Genomic DNA, 17750 nt, shown 5'->3' with positions numbered 1-17750 from the left:
CTTCTCTGTATGTGAGGAATCCATTCCTAAATTTTTGCCGTCGAGTTTTGGTACACTCTGTATACAAAGCAAGGGCGAGGTGGATATAATTATCTACCCTAGTGCGCTACCACTGCATTGTTCTAGAAAGGAGACTTGAAACGGCGCACTAGCCAGCAGCGTCTTGAAAAGGTGTATTAAACCACTAAACAAGTGAGACTAAACGCGGTAATTTCAAGATTGAAAAGGTCTAAAGAGTTTGAATATTGTTATTTTGTGATTAGAATAACAAGTGATGACAGTAGCGAGGAAGACGAAATATTGGATTGTCCCAAGCACGGGAAGATTTTTCGAAGAATTCAAATTAGCGCACTGCATGTACGGAGACTGGTTTGGAGCGTAGCGAAGTAAGAGAATGAAACATGGACATTGGATGGAGCAGGAGGCTCCAGAATGATACTGATGGGTACAATGGATCAAAAATTAACAAATCGTGTAAGAGAGGAGAACGGTTAGGCGAAATTTGATCATAAAAACAGACACACTGGGAGACTTGCTTAAATAGTTCAAGAGGGAAGGTTAGGAAAGGTAATGGGAGTGGATCGGGAGGAGACAAAAATCAATGTGAGGAGTAAATTAATATACAATAGATGTAGGCTAAAATAATTATTTGGAGAAATGAAGATTAGACCATGATTACATCAATAGCTGCAACAAATCAGTATATGGACTAAAAATCTAAACAAGAACAACACAAGAGTACATTAGCAATTTTAATATAAAGTTTTTGATGGCTTTTTTCTCGTTACAGTGGCACTCGTATTTTTAATAAAACCTAAGATATAAAATAATTTGCTCTTAGCACAGGGGCCGAAAGCAGCCCGTAGTATGGGGGTAGCGCGTCTGCCTCATTCTAGACTAAGAACTGGACTCATCTCGTGAGACCAATTGAGGAGCTACACTAGCGGACCAAAATTCTCCACGATAACTGCTTAAAATACTTTTAATGTTTTTCAGGCACTTCGAGGTAAGTTTTGGTAGGAGTGTTGTACTCACCCACTTGCCGTTGATGGCCTTCATGGCGCCGAACAGTAGCTTGAGTTCCTTGACGGTGATGCTGTAGCTCGCCAGCACGCCCAACATCTCGATCAGGAGGTCTGAAACAAGAGAAAGAGATCCTGAGTTTACAGAGACTGCCAACCAGAGTAAAATCAGAAGTAGGTAGTTCGAAATGTTTTCTGGACGTGTCCACTGCAGATGCTACAAGGGTAAATTTCTTAACATCATGGGCTTTTTCTTACCCAACCTGGTCTCAACTAACTCTCAACTGACACTGGGTAAGTTAGCATTCAGGTTCTGATTCAGAAACATGGGATATGATGTATTTGTATGCTCTGTAGACCTTAACAAACTTCAGATAAAGTTTATCACGAAACTGTCATTGGTAACATTCAGGCTAATGATATCTGTAACAGAAACGTTCGTATTGTACCCAAAGCTTATCAGCTATAGCCGGGAGCTCTTCGAAATATCGAGAGAGGAGTACGACGAGGTTGTATGTAGTCTATTATCAACGATAATATTCAACATTTACCCAAAAGCTATCTTAATAATGTTATTGGATTTTACGTCCGACTAAACGGTTTTCGGAGACGCTAAGGTGCCGGAATTTAATCCCGCAGGAACCTGCCGTCCGAGCTACTAAGTCAGACCAAACCTACCTTAAAAGAGAGCTTACAGAGGCATAAATGAGGGTAATTTTAATGAACATAGCTAATTATCAATGCTAAGGCAGGTTGGATCCTTGTTCAAGTTCGACGGTATTTGAAGACGCACAAATACGTCACCCTCGTGTCGGTAGATTTACTGGCAAGTAAATGACTCCTCCGGGACAAAATTCAAGCATCTCGCCGTCTCCGAAAAAAGTAGTTAGTGGGCCGTTAAACCAATAACATTATTATTATTATTAGTAAGGGTCTATTTTAAAGGGCACTAGCCTAGCAGAAATTAGAGTAGAGGTCCGACGTGAAAATGGAAGGGTGGGTTCAATCTACCATTCAAAACAAATTAAATAGTGAGAGGACCGAAAGCAGTATTAACTAGACCAGCATAGTTGATAAGTCACTGTCATAAAAGAACGATTTATATCGTAGTAGTAAATAACGCCCATCACATTAATCCAGGGATTGCATTAATTACTTATTAAAATGTGGCGTAAAGCAGTTTATCAAAAAGCTGTGATCTCCGATGAAGCATTACAGGTAATTCCCCGGTGAATTATCACTCTTACGTTCGTTCAACTACCGTAATCACGGACAAGCCTGCATACTAGAGCAGACTTGCACAACATAGGCCGACAATGATATTGATTTTAGCCCGTATCCCCGATTGAAAAACAAATAATCATACGGGGAATGAAATTAGACGATCATTTCCAAGCGTTGAATGACATTTTCACTAAGACTCCGTAAGTTTATGTTCATGTGGTTGAAGTCACAATCATATTTCGATCATAACTCGACAACAAATTGCATTTGAAGTTACTTCTACTGTTATATTTAATAACAAACTACACAGTTAAAAAAATTAGGGGAACATGTTTTGTAACGTCTGGTATGTGAACGTTAATTTCATGATGATGATGCTTGTTGTTTAAAGGGGCCTAACATCGAGGTCATCGGCCCCTAATGGTACGAAATGAAATGACATAGTAAAAGTTCAAAAACATCCACTGACCAAAATAAAAAATGTCATGAAGAATGAATGGATGGACATGAATTTAAAACAATCCGTGGATCCGCCTCAAAAAACTCTCATAAATAATAGTATTACTGACCAAGGAACCACTTCTAAAGCACAATCCTGATCCAGGTCAAAGGCCTCTCAGAACGGTACGTGTCGCTAGTAAAGTAGAACCATGGAATGTGTCATGTTGGGGTACTAATCAAAAGGAGCGATGACTCACGGTGTTCCACACATAATAGTACTACTCACAAGTATTGGACGTCGTACAGGTAACGCAGACCTATGGTGTTCCTCATCTAGGTGTACTAATCACGGGCGAGGGTAATCCCGTGGTGTTCCTCACATAGTGGATACTAAGCGCATGCAACGCAGACCCACGCTGCCGCTCATGTAGTGGTACTAATCACAGACAACGCCCAGACCCGTGGTGTTGCTCAGAAGGGTACGACTCACGGGTACTGGAAACCCACAGTGGCACACTTTCTGCTGCTACTAATCACAAACCTATTTCGTACCTAATATAGTGGTACGACTCGCAAGTACAGACAACCCATGGTGTTCCCCGCGTGATGGTACTAATCAAAAGTAGTTTCATGGTTCTAATTCAATCATCCCTTGGTCGCCCTTTTTAGTCGCCTCTTACGACAGCCAGGAGATACCGTGGGTGTATTCTTCGTCTGCGTCCCCCACCCACACGGGGTGAACGTTAATTTGGTAGATGGGGTTCCAATGGTCATAGACCATACCTTGAGACCTTAGCTACTCAGGGTATGTAGCCGTAGCCGTGCATTAAACTGTCAGGTGACCCCTCAAAACAAAGTGAATAGTGGTCTGTCCGTGTGTCGTTGAGGTACACAGACTACTGTGGTCATTTGAGCACGTTGTACGTCAACCAACACATCCCATGAGACATCTTAACGAGGTTAAGTCGCAAGGGCCGTCACTTTGATCCAGGAAGTGCTGTTGTGGTTCTCAATGTCTCTCCGTCAGTTATTCACCGCTTGTGGAATCGCTACAATGAGACAGGCCAATTCACAAGGAGTGTTGGAAAAGGTCGTGGACGCATGATGACCCCACAGGATGACCGATATCTGACCATCTGTGCGTTGTGGCGTCGTTCAGCAACTGCCAGAGAACTGCAACAAGACCTCAAGAGCGTCACTGGAGTCACGGTGTCTGACCAGACAGTAAGGAACAGGTTAAGAGAAGTGTCCTTACCACCCAGACGTCCTGTTCGAGTGCCCCGTTTAACGCAGCAACATCGCGCAGCTCGCCTTCTGTTTGCCCTACCCACGTCAACTGGCAACTTCGCCAATGGAGACCTGTGTTGTTCACAGACAAGTACAGATTTCCCCTGACACAGCGTGATGGACGTCAACATGTATGAAAACACTGTGGGGAACAGGACATGCCAAATGTTGTCCAGGAAGGCAACCGATTTGGACAAGATTCTGTGATGGTATGAGGTGGCATCAGTATTGATGGCCGCACGGGTCTTGTCGTCGTCCATGCTAATCTTACCGCTGCGGGGTACATCGAGCAGATACTGCTACAGCATGTGTTGGTTGCTGCATATGGTGTTGGCCCCGAATTCGTACTCATGCACGACAATGCCAGGGATCATGTAGCGCGCATCACCAGAGCTGTCGTGCGAGAACTCGACATTCAAGAGATGGAATGGCCAGCAGTGAGTTCCGATCTTAATCCCATCGAGCATGTGTGGGATAGGCTTGACAGAAGTGTTAGCGGGCGTCCTGTTCCACCACAGACTTTCCAAGACCTCGAACAGGCTCTCATTGAAGAATGGTACCTGATACCGCAACGTGACCTCCGTCGACTTACACGGAGCAAGCCACGTAGGTGAAAAGCTGTGATAAATGCTCGTGGAGGATATAAACCATACTGAAGCTCTCCAATTGCGATAAAAATCCACCCTGGAGGACTGTTATCACTTTGTTTTCGCCCCTATTTGGACATTTCCATTTGTGTTCTGAAAACGAACGTGAATCCATCGATGATCTTTTGCACACTGTTCAACACTAAAGCATAAAGATTTAGTTGGTAATATACCTGGGTGTGAGGTATTGTTTTGTGGAGCATGGCATACGTTCAAGAACATGTTCCCATAATTTTTTGAACTGTGTTTTAAGATGAACACAAACATCCTGTCCCCGAGTCAGAGGAATTCACAAGACGGCCCGGCCTGGATTTGAACCCGAGGTCCTCCCGACTGAAAGTCACTATGATGACCAACCAGCTAAGGAGACGGGCAAATTGAAAATGTACTTTTTTATTTTTATAAGTTGCTTTACGTCGCACTAGCACAGATAGGTTTTATGGCGACGATGGGACAGGAAAGGGCTAGGAGTGGGAAGGAAGCAGCTGAGGCCTTAATTAAGGTACAGCCGCAGCATTTGCCTGGTGTGAAAATGGGACACCACGGAAAATCTTCTTCAGGACTGCCGACAGTGGGGTTCGAACCCACTACCTCCCGAATACTGGATACTGGCCGCACTTAAGCGACTGCAGCTATCGACCTGGGTGTGTACTATAATCAACCTCCTTGTCACGAATACTCACGTCAATGTGTATTCCGATATTTTTTCACGTCCTTTGTCCGTCAATGTTTGAACTTTTGGTATTTATAACTGAGCCAGGAATTCAGTTTGGGTAAGCTGTCAAAGACAAATCATACGATGCAGATGTCATTTGACACTTACCACAAAAATGGGAAGATTAGTAGCGTTCGAGTTCCGCATTGCAATTTGCTTACATAACACACACTTCAGTAAAATGCAAATTGCAACAATATCCAGTGAAGCCTGCACTATTTCCATATTCATCAGGCGAGGCCACTTCATAACATGTTAATGCTGGACGATTAGTTTCATATACGTAAGGACATTCCTAACACACATCTGCATATTTCATGTCCGCGTCCCTTCATGCCTCACTGTGGAAAATATGACCCACACTGTAACATGTTCGCACTCACAAAGGGATGTTCAAAGTACTGTAAAAACTCACAGGCCATGATATTATAAATTCCCCTTGTCTGACATGCCCTCTTTTCAAAATAATGTACAGAAGAATATGGTGCATACTTTAGGGACATGTGTACCGACTATAGCGCCCCAGTTTCAACTTACCAGTACGAGGCTTCTCCTGGATCTTTCCTCTCCAACAACTGATTGGGTGTTAAACATTGCTAAAATGTGCAAAACTTGTGTCAGAAGATTGGGACGTTAAGTAATCCATTTTTCACAGGGAAATTCTGAAAATATGACTGTCCTCAGGCAGCAAAGCTCTCCACGTTAATACGCACGTTGGTTTCGCGGAAACCATACTTTCAACGCTTAGATGTTGCATAGCAGATCAGTCCATCACTTGTTCGCTATGTAGTGTCCTTTCATTAAATCTATAAAAGTCAATTTCTATTTTAGTCTGTGCAATTTAAATTTTGCCTCACAATCAGTTTTAATACCGAATTACGTACGCAAATGTCGAATAGGCTATGCAGCATATTACCGGCTTAGTATACTGTGCCGTAGGAATGTTAAGGGGGTCAAAACAGAAAATGTCGAATTTTACGTTAATATTAAATATTTCTAAAATGACAATTACAAAAATAAAACTTGTGCAATTTTCCATCTTTACTGTTTCATGTGTTTTTACCGTGCGAAGATAAATACACTTTCTTCAGCTTACCACAGTCGTTTCTAGAGTCACTGAAGCTGCCAGGCGCAGTTTTGTTTTGGCTCGTTACCTTCCTGGCACCACATGATTTTTAGATGAACATTTCAACGCAGCATCGACCGGGATTCGAACCTTAGCCTTCCGAGTGGGAAGCCAGCAGCTAAGCCACTGAAAAAATCACGCCCCCTACCATACGAGGAATAATAATGGAAATATTTGCGGTTATTACATTTTTACAACCTTCCAAATAGGCCTATCACCGGAAATATTGGTTCTATCTAAAATGTGTAGCCTACTATTCAAAAGTACCGGGCGAGTTGGCAGTGCGGTTAGAGGCGCGCTGCTGTGAGCTTGCATCCGGTAGATAGTGTGTTCGAATCCCACTGTCGGCAGCCCTGAAGATGGTTTTCCGTAGTTTCCCATTTTCACACCAGGCAAATGCTGGGGCTGTACCTTAAGTAAGGCCACGGCCGCTTCGTTCCAACTCCTAGGTTTTTCCGATCCCATCGTCGCCATAAGACCTACCTGTGTCGGAGCGACGTAAAACCACTAGCAAAAAAAAAAACCTACAAAAGTTGTAGATAAAAAATGTAATTTTCGATCTTTTATATTTTGAGAACATCTGTGCTAAGACTTCCATCCATTGTTCAGTTGTCATGGTAATGAGTCAATATTATTCTCGAGCGGAAAACATACAAATTTACAGTTAATGTACAGGTCAATTTGCAATAACACTGCAAGATCTTCAATGTTCAATGTAGTCGGAGTCGCCATAGCATCCTCTGTGCAAGATGTCGCGCACAGAGGGCACTGAAACATGTGGCTCGTGGTTTGTTCTTGTCCACATTCACACCTTGTATCACTTGTACTGAACCCCCACGTCTTTAAGTTGTTGTTTTTTCCAATTTGCTTCACGTCACACCAACACAGATAGGTCTTACGGAAATGATGGGATAGGAAAGGGCTAGAAGTGGGAACGAAGCGCCCGTGGCCTTATTTATTTATTTATTTATTTATTTATTTATTTATTTATTTATTTATTTATTGATGAAGAATATAACAGGCTTTCGGCTCAAATAATTTCCCGTGAAAAAGGGGAAAAAGTAACATTAAAAAATGAACTAAATCTACCATGTGAACGCTCACATGGGCGGAAAACTGGGCCACAAGCAAACGCCACCCTTGTAACTACCTCATTCCCGTTACAATGAAAAAATACAAAATAAAAATAAAGTCTACTATGTGCACGCTCACATGGGCAGAAAACCGGGCCACATGCAAGCTCCACCCTTACAAAATAAAAAAAAGTAAGTCTACTATGTGGACGTTTACATGGGCGGAAAACCTATCCACTTGTAACCGCCACCCTGACCGGCCGTGCTGTTCCCCCCCCCCCCCCCCCTGGTGCGGAGAAAAATGAGCCGCCCTCCATGGAACGACACGTCCGGCCCTCTACACAGTTGACAAAGCTATATACTCACTATATATATATTTCGTATGGCATGAGGATGCATTGTTACAATTTGATTATTTATAAATATCTGCATTGCTGCTAAAGCTGAATGTCCAGTTTTGTTATCCAACTCACAGCTTCATCACTGGCCTCGTGGATGTCCTTTATTATCCCACTGAATCTTCGGAGTGGGCACTCTATGACGATATGTTGAACGGTCTGAGGCACGTCAGAGCAGTCGCAATAAGGCTCGCTGGTAATCACTATTCCGTTTGATTACAGGCCACACGCGTGCTGGAATCCAACACCCCATGCGCCCCGTCTCCCTCTCTCCCTCCATCTATTCACCTTTGCCAACAACATTTGGGATAGGCCCGCCCTATCCCTCCATATCGTGTCATTCCCTACCTCCCCCCTTCCTACAAAAAATTTAAAAAGTAAAAATATACAAAGTCTACTATGTGGACGCTCACATGGGCGGAAACCAATCCTCATGTAAGCGCCACCCCTATGACTAACTTATTCTAAACTCCTCTACCTTAACTCTTACACACACTTAATTACGACCACAAGACCTGCCCTATTATATTCACTCCTCTTAAAATCAACATTTCCTCCTCATCAGAACACTGTTTTCCAGCTCCTCTTACTTAGCATTCTGTTATCCGCAGCGCATTACCTAATCGCCTTATGTCACCTACTTACTTAGCACGTCTTAATATTACTAATGCACTAACCTACTTCCAAGTACATTCCAGATCATTTGTGAGTCAACAGTTGAGTCATGATTTTCCTTATCTAACAACTACTATTTCAATTATACGTCCATGTCTTGCCATATCATTATAAACATGACCTATCTTTATCACTTTCACCTTCCAAATTACAACATCTTGCCGTGGCCTTAATTAAGGTACAGCCCCAGCATTTTCCTGATGTGACAATGGGAAACCACGGAAAACCATCTTCAAGGACTGCCGACAGTGGTGTTTAAACCCACTATCTTCCGAATGCAAGCTCATCCATGACTCCACCAGGATGTGGAAAAATAAGAAGAAGCTAGTATCGTTCATAGCCTGAAAATGCCTATTCCATGTGGAAATTGCTCGAATGAAAATTTGGGATTGGGCGTCATTCATATAGCCCACTGACGTAACTTTATTCATGGGTCGAAATTAATGGTGTTCGTTGTTGCGGTTTAAGTTACTGGACACTGTATAGCCATCAGCATGTATGAGTTTGGTTAAGGCTTCATGGATTTATCCTTGTTAAATTATGTTTTTATTTCTGGCCTTTTCCCATATTAGGTTTGTTTTCATCTCATGGTTTGATGATGATGATGCTTGTTGTTTTAATGGGCCTAACATCTAGGCCATCGGTCCCTAATGGCACGAAATAAGACGACATGTAAGGAAAATTAGAAATCCATAATCCTCCACTGACCAGATTTGAATACGTGAGGACGAAGAATGAATGGAAGGATATGAAGTAAAAACAATCAGTGGATCCGACTCGCAATGCCCCACATTCCCAGTAACTAGCGTTAAACAAAAGTATTACTGATCAAGGGACGGCTCCTAAAGCACAATACTGAATCCATGATGCTTATAGTCTAAACGGGTCTAAAATCCAGGTGATCGGCCCCTCATAATGGTACTTATCGCTAGGAAAGTAAACCAAGGTATTTGTCATGTTGCGATACTAATCAAAAGTAGCGTAGACTCGCGGTTCTTCTTCTTATGAATACGCAATGTAATGCGCACATGTAACACAGACCTATGGTGTTTCGCACATTGTGTCGTTATTTACAGGCAACGCAAACCTATGGTGTTCTTCACATAAGTGGACTATCCACAGGGATCCCGTGGTGTTCCTCACATTATGGGTCCTAATCATAGGCAAGGCAGAACCATGGTGTCGCTCATATAGTGGTACGAATCACAGGTACTGTAAAATGCATCGTGAACACACACTGTCGCTACTAATCACAAACCTATTGTGTACCTAGCATAGTGGTACTACGCGCAAGTAAAAGCGACCCATGGTGTTCCCTCCGTGGTGGTACTAAAGTAATTACAAGTAGTACCATGGTTCTAATTTGATCATCCCTTGGTCGCCCCTTTTAGTCGCCTCTTACGACAGGCAGGGGATACCGTGTGTGTATTCTTCATCTGCGTCCCCACCTACAGGGGGTTGTGTGTTAGGTCCGCGAGAGGTATTTTATTTCCCTCAAGTCCGCCGGTAAGCCGTTTAGGATCCCCCTAACCGCCACCTGGAACGCACCACGTGGGAGTATCACCTCTCCCCCTGCTACTCCAGCGTAGTAGGTTCGTGGCATCTCATGACTACAGCCATGTTAAATTCATAATGATTTACCAACGATATCTCTTCACCACTTTCCCGATCACAACAAACTAGATATAAAATTAAATGCCGGTGCTCTATTATGCCGACACTTTCTGATTTCACTAGTTTTATTACGCTCCTCGTCGTCGTTAGCGATACTTCATCCTGCAACACACTTAAAATCCCACAAGGGAAATGAGCATGAACATGCATCTGATTATTCAAGCAATCTTTCCGCGCTTCGCCAAGATTGCCCCTATAGGGTGATATGTAAGACCTTCACGGCAAAGTAACAAGACAAAAAAGTTTTCTCTCCCCTTTATGCAGACTGGAAACTGCGAATCAAATACAAAATGTGTTAGCTGCGTTTACATTTTTTGTCATGAGATCATTTCCTGCACTGACACTTCGTCCATTAGTGTCATCATAGGCTTTTTAGAAAGGAATTCTGACGTGAGGCAGTGTCGTATATTTATACTGTTCTTGTAAGTTACGACTAATGCTTGCAACGACCGCAGCTGAATTAGTATTTTCGTATTCGTTGATCTCTAAACGTGCGGTTGTAGGGATATATTTTCCATAACTTTTCGTTTTTATGCCGGCCCCGTGGTCTAGGCGTAGTGTACCTGCCTGCCTGCGTCTTACCCGGAGGCTAGGGTTCGATTCCCGGCCAGGTAAGCGATCTGAGGGCTGGTTCGAGGTCTACTCAGCCTACGTGATTATAACCGAGGAGCTATCTGACGGTGAGATAGCGGTCCCGGTCTAGAAAACCAAGAATAATTGTCGAGAGGACTGAACGTGCTGATCACACGGCAACTCTTAATCTGCAGGCCTTCGGGCTGAGCAGTGGTCACCGAGTAAGCCAAGGCCCTTTGGGGCTGTTGCGCCGTGAGGTTTTTCTGTTTTCGTTTTTACCATTTGCCGGTTGATTGTGCTCTCTTTATTATGGTTATGGTTACTGACTTCTTCAAGTCTCATATTTTCCCTGTTTCAGTTTCTGTATGAACTCTAGCTCAATAAGTTGTACGTACACAGCGTCAAGTATACTTTTTCCTACTTGTTTAACGTCGCACTAACACATCTAAGGTTTTCGGGGACAACCCCAGCATTTGCCTGATGTAAATGCAAGCTCACAGCTGCGCAATGCTAGCCGCACGGCCAAATGTATAAATATCACTGTTGGATAAGCTCTCTCTGTGAACCAGTGGTATAGTGTCGGCCTCCAGATCCCGAGATCACCGGTTCACACCCGACAGCGGTAGTCTGATTTTTGGAGGGTGGGCAAAAGTCCCTTCGACACTCCATGTCGTTACGATGTCGGCACATTCGGTGTTTATCCCACAAAAAGAATTAAAATTCAGCCATAAACCGCCGGGTTACTCTGACATCCGGTCGAGTAAAACTAAAAGCCGAAAGTGACACGCAGGCAACCTAAATGGTGTCAAATTACAATGACTGACGCGATAGCTGAGGTCATATTATTATTATTATTATTATTATTATTATTATTATTATTATTATTATTATTATTATTACGGGGATACCGCGGTGGAAAGAGGTGAAAGAAGGTGCGGGCATGAATGGGTCTATCTACTACAATCAAAAGATTACAGTAACTAAAAGCTTTAAAATTAGTTATATTTCTTTTTGGCCGTTTCTTATGCTAAATTTTAACAAAACAAGTCGCTCAGCGACGGAACAAGATTTCAGGTACAGAACTAGCTCGTTAGCTTATATACAAGGTAGGAGAAATCAGAAAAACGAACAAAATTGCCAATTAATAAAACGAGCTTAAGCTCCAAATTTTACAAACGTTACTTGAGCACTATGGCTCCATCCACTCAATAGTCAAGGAGACAGGCCTCCCAATTTCATTTACAGAGTATACACCTCTACAAGAATAGTAAGAGCATCTATATTCTATGAATTTATCCAGGAGACTGCGCTCAGATCCTTATACCCTTACCGCTTCCCAACTTTTACATTTACAACCAGAGCATTTTTGCTCACTAAAATTTACACTTTCCAGGCCTCTCGAGACACAACCTACCTTTCACAATTCAAACAGTATTCACTGTCTTAAACACTTAACAGTCTAACCTCTTAACAAAAATGATTGAATTTTACAGGAGTATCGAATACTCATTCTACCGGGCCTTTGTGGGAGAAAAAAACACAGGTTAAGGTTGCTGGCCCAAAAATCAAAAATGCGTAGGCGGACACTTGCACTCCTCAAAACTTGTACTTAAAAGATAAAACCCTATTTGAGCTTCAGGCCCGAAGTTACACAGGCTAACCCTATACTACTGAGGTGACTAGGTGGAGAAAATTTAAGTTTCAAAAGCTACAGACAGAAACGGTTACAAAATCATAGTCACCTCGAAGTCAACTTGATAGGGAACTCGAGAGGGTGTTACACTCTCTATTCCCGAATTTCGGCAAAGTCCTTTTCGGCTCGTTTCAAATTTACCTTACAAGTAGAAATTTACATTTTAGAAGATTGGAAATGTAAGGTTACATTATCAAAGATAAAAAACCTTCCCCTGGAGCTAGATTTCACAGACTATCACATAGTTATTAAATGGCTGCCATTACCTTAATCTTCTGGAAAACTCGATGAAGGGCGAGACGCCCCCGCCTCCTCTATTAACACACACTCAGTAGACTGGACGATCAATAAGACAAGGTGGCTCGAAAAGGTACAAGTTTTTATACCCGACAGGAAAGTTCTAGAGAACTCTGGCCTAAGGTCCGACACACCTCCAAATTTTATTGGATAATCAAAAAGGTACAAGACGGATCATATTGGCTAAAAAATAAACATAAAAAGTTTTCTATTGGTCGATATTTGAAGTTGGCAGACATAAATAGAAGTGTTGCCAACTGTAATAACCCAAAAACAAAGCATAATCAACCCAGTTTAGGAAACCTCAAAATAAAGAAATACTTTAGGATTTTAATAGTTCCTCTTCATACTAGAGGGCATAACATAAGTTTTTTTTGATAAACCCATCTGTTAAGAAAAGTCCAAACTTCTTGCACTAGTAGTTGCGACCTTCGTATATCAGAAGGCATTCTTCAAAGCGCTTCATTTGAATGAACGGGACGGGTGTACCTCGCTGTACAATTATTATTATTATTATTATTATTATTATTATTATTATTATTATTATTATTATTATTATTATTATTATTATTATTCCTTTGGTGGCGAGATGTAGTGTTTACAGTGCGCTATGTCTTCTGGTATGGGCTAGAATAAATTTATTACTTTCATTGACCTGTCTCGGTCTCATCCTTGGCTTTGACAATATGAAAGTGACCGAGGTATGACGATCCTTATGCAGCCAGTCCCTGTTATGAATGGTGTGAAAATATCGCTCATGGGGTCGGTTGGTGCATGCATTATCAGTGGGGTTGGCAGAATGATATGAAGCAGCAACTTCTGGCTCGGTGGGAAAAGCAACGGGAAACTACTTCACTCTTGATCTCCCTAGTCTAGACTATCATTACATCTGTTAGCAGAACTATGAGAATCAAACCAGCCTGAATACCCAACATGCATTATTATTATTAATTACTGGATATAATGCAATTAACATTGTTCACTAACCGGTTTTTTTAAATCGTTTATCATAAGTTGTACATCATTAGTGCCCATTGCGTTCCTCTGCTGATCCCTGGTTCAGCGCCAGATCGCACTTGAACTCCTCTCTCTCTAACCAGAGCATTGAGAATAATGCGATTGCAGCGGGTCCTCTAGAAACTATTTCCACTTACATAGTACGATCCTAGAAATGGACGAACAATCGTTTTCATTGATCAGCTTTAAAAGACGCCCTTTCCACGTCGTGGGCGTGAATGTATTCGCTGTTGACGATTAAGATGCCCCAGATACCGTACCACCTGGACTACATTTACGAAATAACACACATACGCCTCAACCCAGGGTCGATCCTCCTGCATGCTAACCCAAAACTCTATCCACTGCACCATCTGTACGGCACGACTAATATGTGCTGACAGAGGTGGTTACTCTACATGTGGTAACAGTGTCGCCAGACTGCCACTCTTCAACGTCCTTTTTCTGCCGGATATACTCGCAGGACGAACTTTTGTGAGAGACATTCTTTAACTGCTGCCATGTGAGGAGTCGCGCTGCGACGCCCGAGTGCGCGAATTTCGGTTCACCCTGTATAGAGGGCTACTTAAAATATCATTGGCTGCCATGTGAGAAAACAATGAACCGAGAGAAAGAGCTACTCAATAACAATGAACAAACATGAAAACCTACAACCTGTTTTCCAGTCAGTGACCGGGTCAGGGTAATGAATGAATCCTAAATAGGCTCTTAGTACAATGGGGTCGCCACTCCCAAAGTCACGTATTAATTACTGATAGATGCTATGAAATAAGAATGGAGAGTGTTGCTGGAATGAAAGATGACAGGGAAAACCGAGTACCCGGAGAAAAACTTGTCCTGCCTCCGCTTTATCCAGCACAAATCTCACATGGAGGGACCGGGATTTGAACCACGGTATCCAGCGGTGAGAGGCCGACGCGCTGCCGTCCGAGCCACGGAGGCTCCATCATTGAAGAAAGGAGGCAAACATATTTTGGGCATATGAAAACTGGAGGAAAGTACCGAATACTCCAGCTCGTTGTACAAGGGAAGATCTTCTAGAAGATAGAGGACAACTGTTATGAAACGTCACCAACAAATCTGAAATCGCCATGAAGATAGCCAACATTCCGAACTCATAAAGTATCAGAAGAAGAAGAAGAAGAAGATATATTCTCCGATAAGAGCCATAATCCATAGATTCTGGAGATAGAGAATTCGAATCCCTCTAGCGGCATCGTTGAAACTCTTTCAGTAAGCTCCATTCCACCTACGTACAAATACTGCGATGTTATATGTAGCCTCCGGAGAACCTGATGCAGGTCTTTCTAGTTGAAGCCTGGAGAGTGAAACCCGTTGTCCGCACATAACCAACTCCTGTCGAATAACACCAAGGAGTCTGCTCGAGGCTTAACGTCTCCATCCGACGGAAGAATCGCCATTAACAGTGTCTCATACCCTCATTCCATTTGAACATTGCGAAGGGGGTTGGAACTAAATCCACCGAGCGAGATGAGCTTGCACTCGGGAGATAGCGGATTTGAACCCTACTGTCGGCTTCCCTTAAGATGGTTTTCCGTGGTTTCCCATTTTTAAACCAGGCAAATTTTGGGGTTGGACGTTAATGAAGGCAACGCACGCTTCCATCCCACTCCTTGATATTTCCTATCCCATCGTCACCATCAGACCAATCTGTGTCGGGAAGACGTAAAGCAAATCGTAATCGGAACTGAATCCAGGCTTCGCAGTCTAGTGATTAAGAAATTGTATACCACGACCTCTCCAACCCTGCCGGCCAACATTCTGATAATGAACTTTTTCACAACAAAAGGACTCGAACCAACTCAGCATGGTGTTAGACCTTAAAGACTTGACGCCTTAATGATTATAGCCAGCAGGCCGAATACAAATACTTGCCACTTGCCACAGCGCTACCGTTAATGCAGACTATCTCATTTACCGAGCTGTTCACCATTCTAGGCAGATTAACAAAGTAACACTGGTTATTGGTCATCTTTCTTACACTCAGTGTTCAGGCTTCAACACTGAATGGAACAACAAATCAGTTTCCATTCCGCACTGACCTCTATTTGTCAGCCACCGGGCAGCTGGACAACACGTAATGACATTCTACTTCAATGGAAGCATTCGCTGAATGTGTTAGTTCGGGAAGCAATCACATATTTCAGGCCCATATTTTCCATTTATATATTCAGTATGTTTCAGCGTGGCCTCTAGTTATAATATTCCGCGCACAGTTAATATTCAAATTCAATTGAGTGCTCTGGGATTGACATGTTACGCGTCATCAAATTAAAGTTGTCCCTATTGAAGGCTAAATTACCAGATAATTTAATATAACAGTTTGGTTTGAATTTTCGCCTCTGGAACGTTCCTTCATTGTGTTCATTCATATCTGTATTAATTTCTAATTATGATACAGTTTTGATACCAGCAGATCATTTATTTTTCCTGCGGCTAATATATACGAATTCTAACTGAACTCTTCCCAGTGAGTGAGATTAGTACGTAGGCAAGTCAATAAGTATGTGCAATGTTGCTCTAATTGTCTTTAGGCTGGCTCAACGACGTTGTGTGCTTACCAACCGCTAGAAGACATCGTTGTCTTCGTCTGTGGTAGGTTTCAGCGTTATCAGATAAGTATGGCTTCCACTGGTGCGACATAAAGATGGCCGCGCCACTCTCTGCACCAAGGAAGAACAGCGTTCCGCGGTGTGAGGGTGTACGACGAACGGAAATTCATAGAAGACTTTCAGCACAATACGGGGACAATGTTTTGCCACAGCGAAGTGTTAACCAGTGGACTGAACGATTCAAAAGGGGTCACACGAGCGTGAAAGATGAGGAAAAATCCGGGCGTTCATCTGCAGCCGTGGCAAAACATTACCCACGTATTGTGCTGAAAGTCTTCTATGAATTTCCGCTCCTGGTACACCCTTAGACCACAAAAATGGATTACGGAACGTCGTTCTTCCTTGGTGCATACATAGAGTGGCGCGGCCATCTTTACGTTCGAATAGCGCGAGCTGTAACGATTTGATAACGTTGAAACCTACTACAGACGTAGACAACGGTGTCATCTAACGCCCAGTGAGCACATGACGCCACAGAACAAACCTAAAGACAATTAGAGCGAAATTTTATATACTTATGAACTTGTCTCCGTATAACTTACGACTTTTCAGTCGTCCAAATTCTGATAATATTAGAATAAGTTAGTGTGTTATTAAATTGCACCATACGGGACGTACACGAACTCCGCAATTCAGAAAAGGTCGAGGAAGTGTCCACTAATCCCCCTACACGAATACCGCAAGTTGCCCTTCAGATATTTAAAAAAACAGGTGCATCCGGCTACCTTGAACCTGGCGGCAGAGAAGAGCACATTAGGGGTGAATCTGGTGCCAAGAAAGTAAGGTACTGAAAAGTGCAGTTAGACATACAGGATAGTGATACTGAAGATGGAGAACAGTGTGAAAGTAATGCATAGTGAAAGGGGTTAGACACTCCTTCTTTTTTAAACTTTACATTCAGACAATATAGGAACGTGAAACGTGCTGATGATCAGGGTTGGATATGCTCGAAGAAGGTAATGCCAGACAGAGGAGTGATCATGTTTTGTCTAGGCGCGTGGGAAATTGCACTCATGATCCATCTTGAGAAAACGAAAAGACTCTTTCATTCGGCTAACTAGAGTCAGATCTGGCCCCGTAGCAAAAACTGACAAGAAAACTAAAGAACGACATCCAGAAGAAATTTGTGCAATGGAAAAATGGTGAAATGGACAGATGGCACTTTTTGAAATGTGTTTCGTACAAAGTTTAAATGTTATCGTTAGCTTAAAAATATATTCTGAATGAAAGTACGTGTAAGTTACCATTAGCGCTG

The 17750-nt window shown here is 42.6% G+C and overlaps 1 protein-coding gene across 1 annotated transcript in view; it reads right to left on the bottom strand.

Moving 5' to 3' along the window:
* The window catches only part of rg (rugose), a 313364-nt gene that overhangs the window by 232884 nt on the left and 62730 nt on the right, over nt 1–17750 (bottom strand). Inside the window, exon 3 of the mRNA XM_068226793.1 lies at nt 1036–1136. Coding sequence (XP_068082894.1) covers nt 1036–1136 — 101 coding nt within the window. The remainder of the gene's footprint in view (nt 1–1035; nt 1137–17750) is intronic.

Source organism: Anabrus simplex, chromosome 3 (genome assembly GCF_040414725.1).
Source record: "Anabrus simplex isolate iqAnaSimp1 chromosome 3, ASM4041472v1, whole genome shotgun sequence".
NCBI classification, from domain to species: Eukaryota; Metazoa; Arthropoda; class Insecta; order Orthoptera; family Tettigoniidae; genus Anabrus; species Anabrus simplex.
Note: the sequence above shows the minus strand (reverse complement) of the source record. Positions and strands in the feature narration are given on the sequence as shown.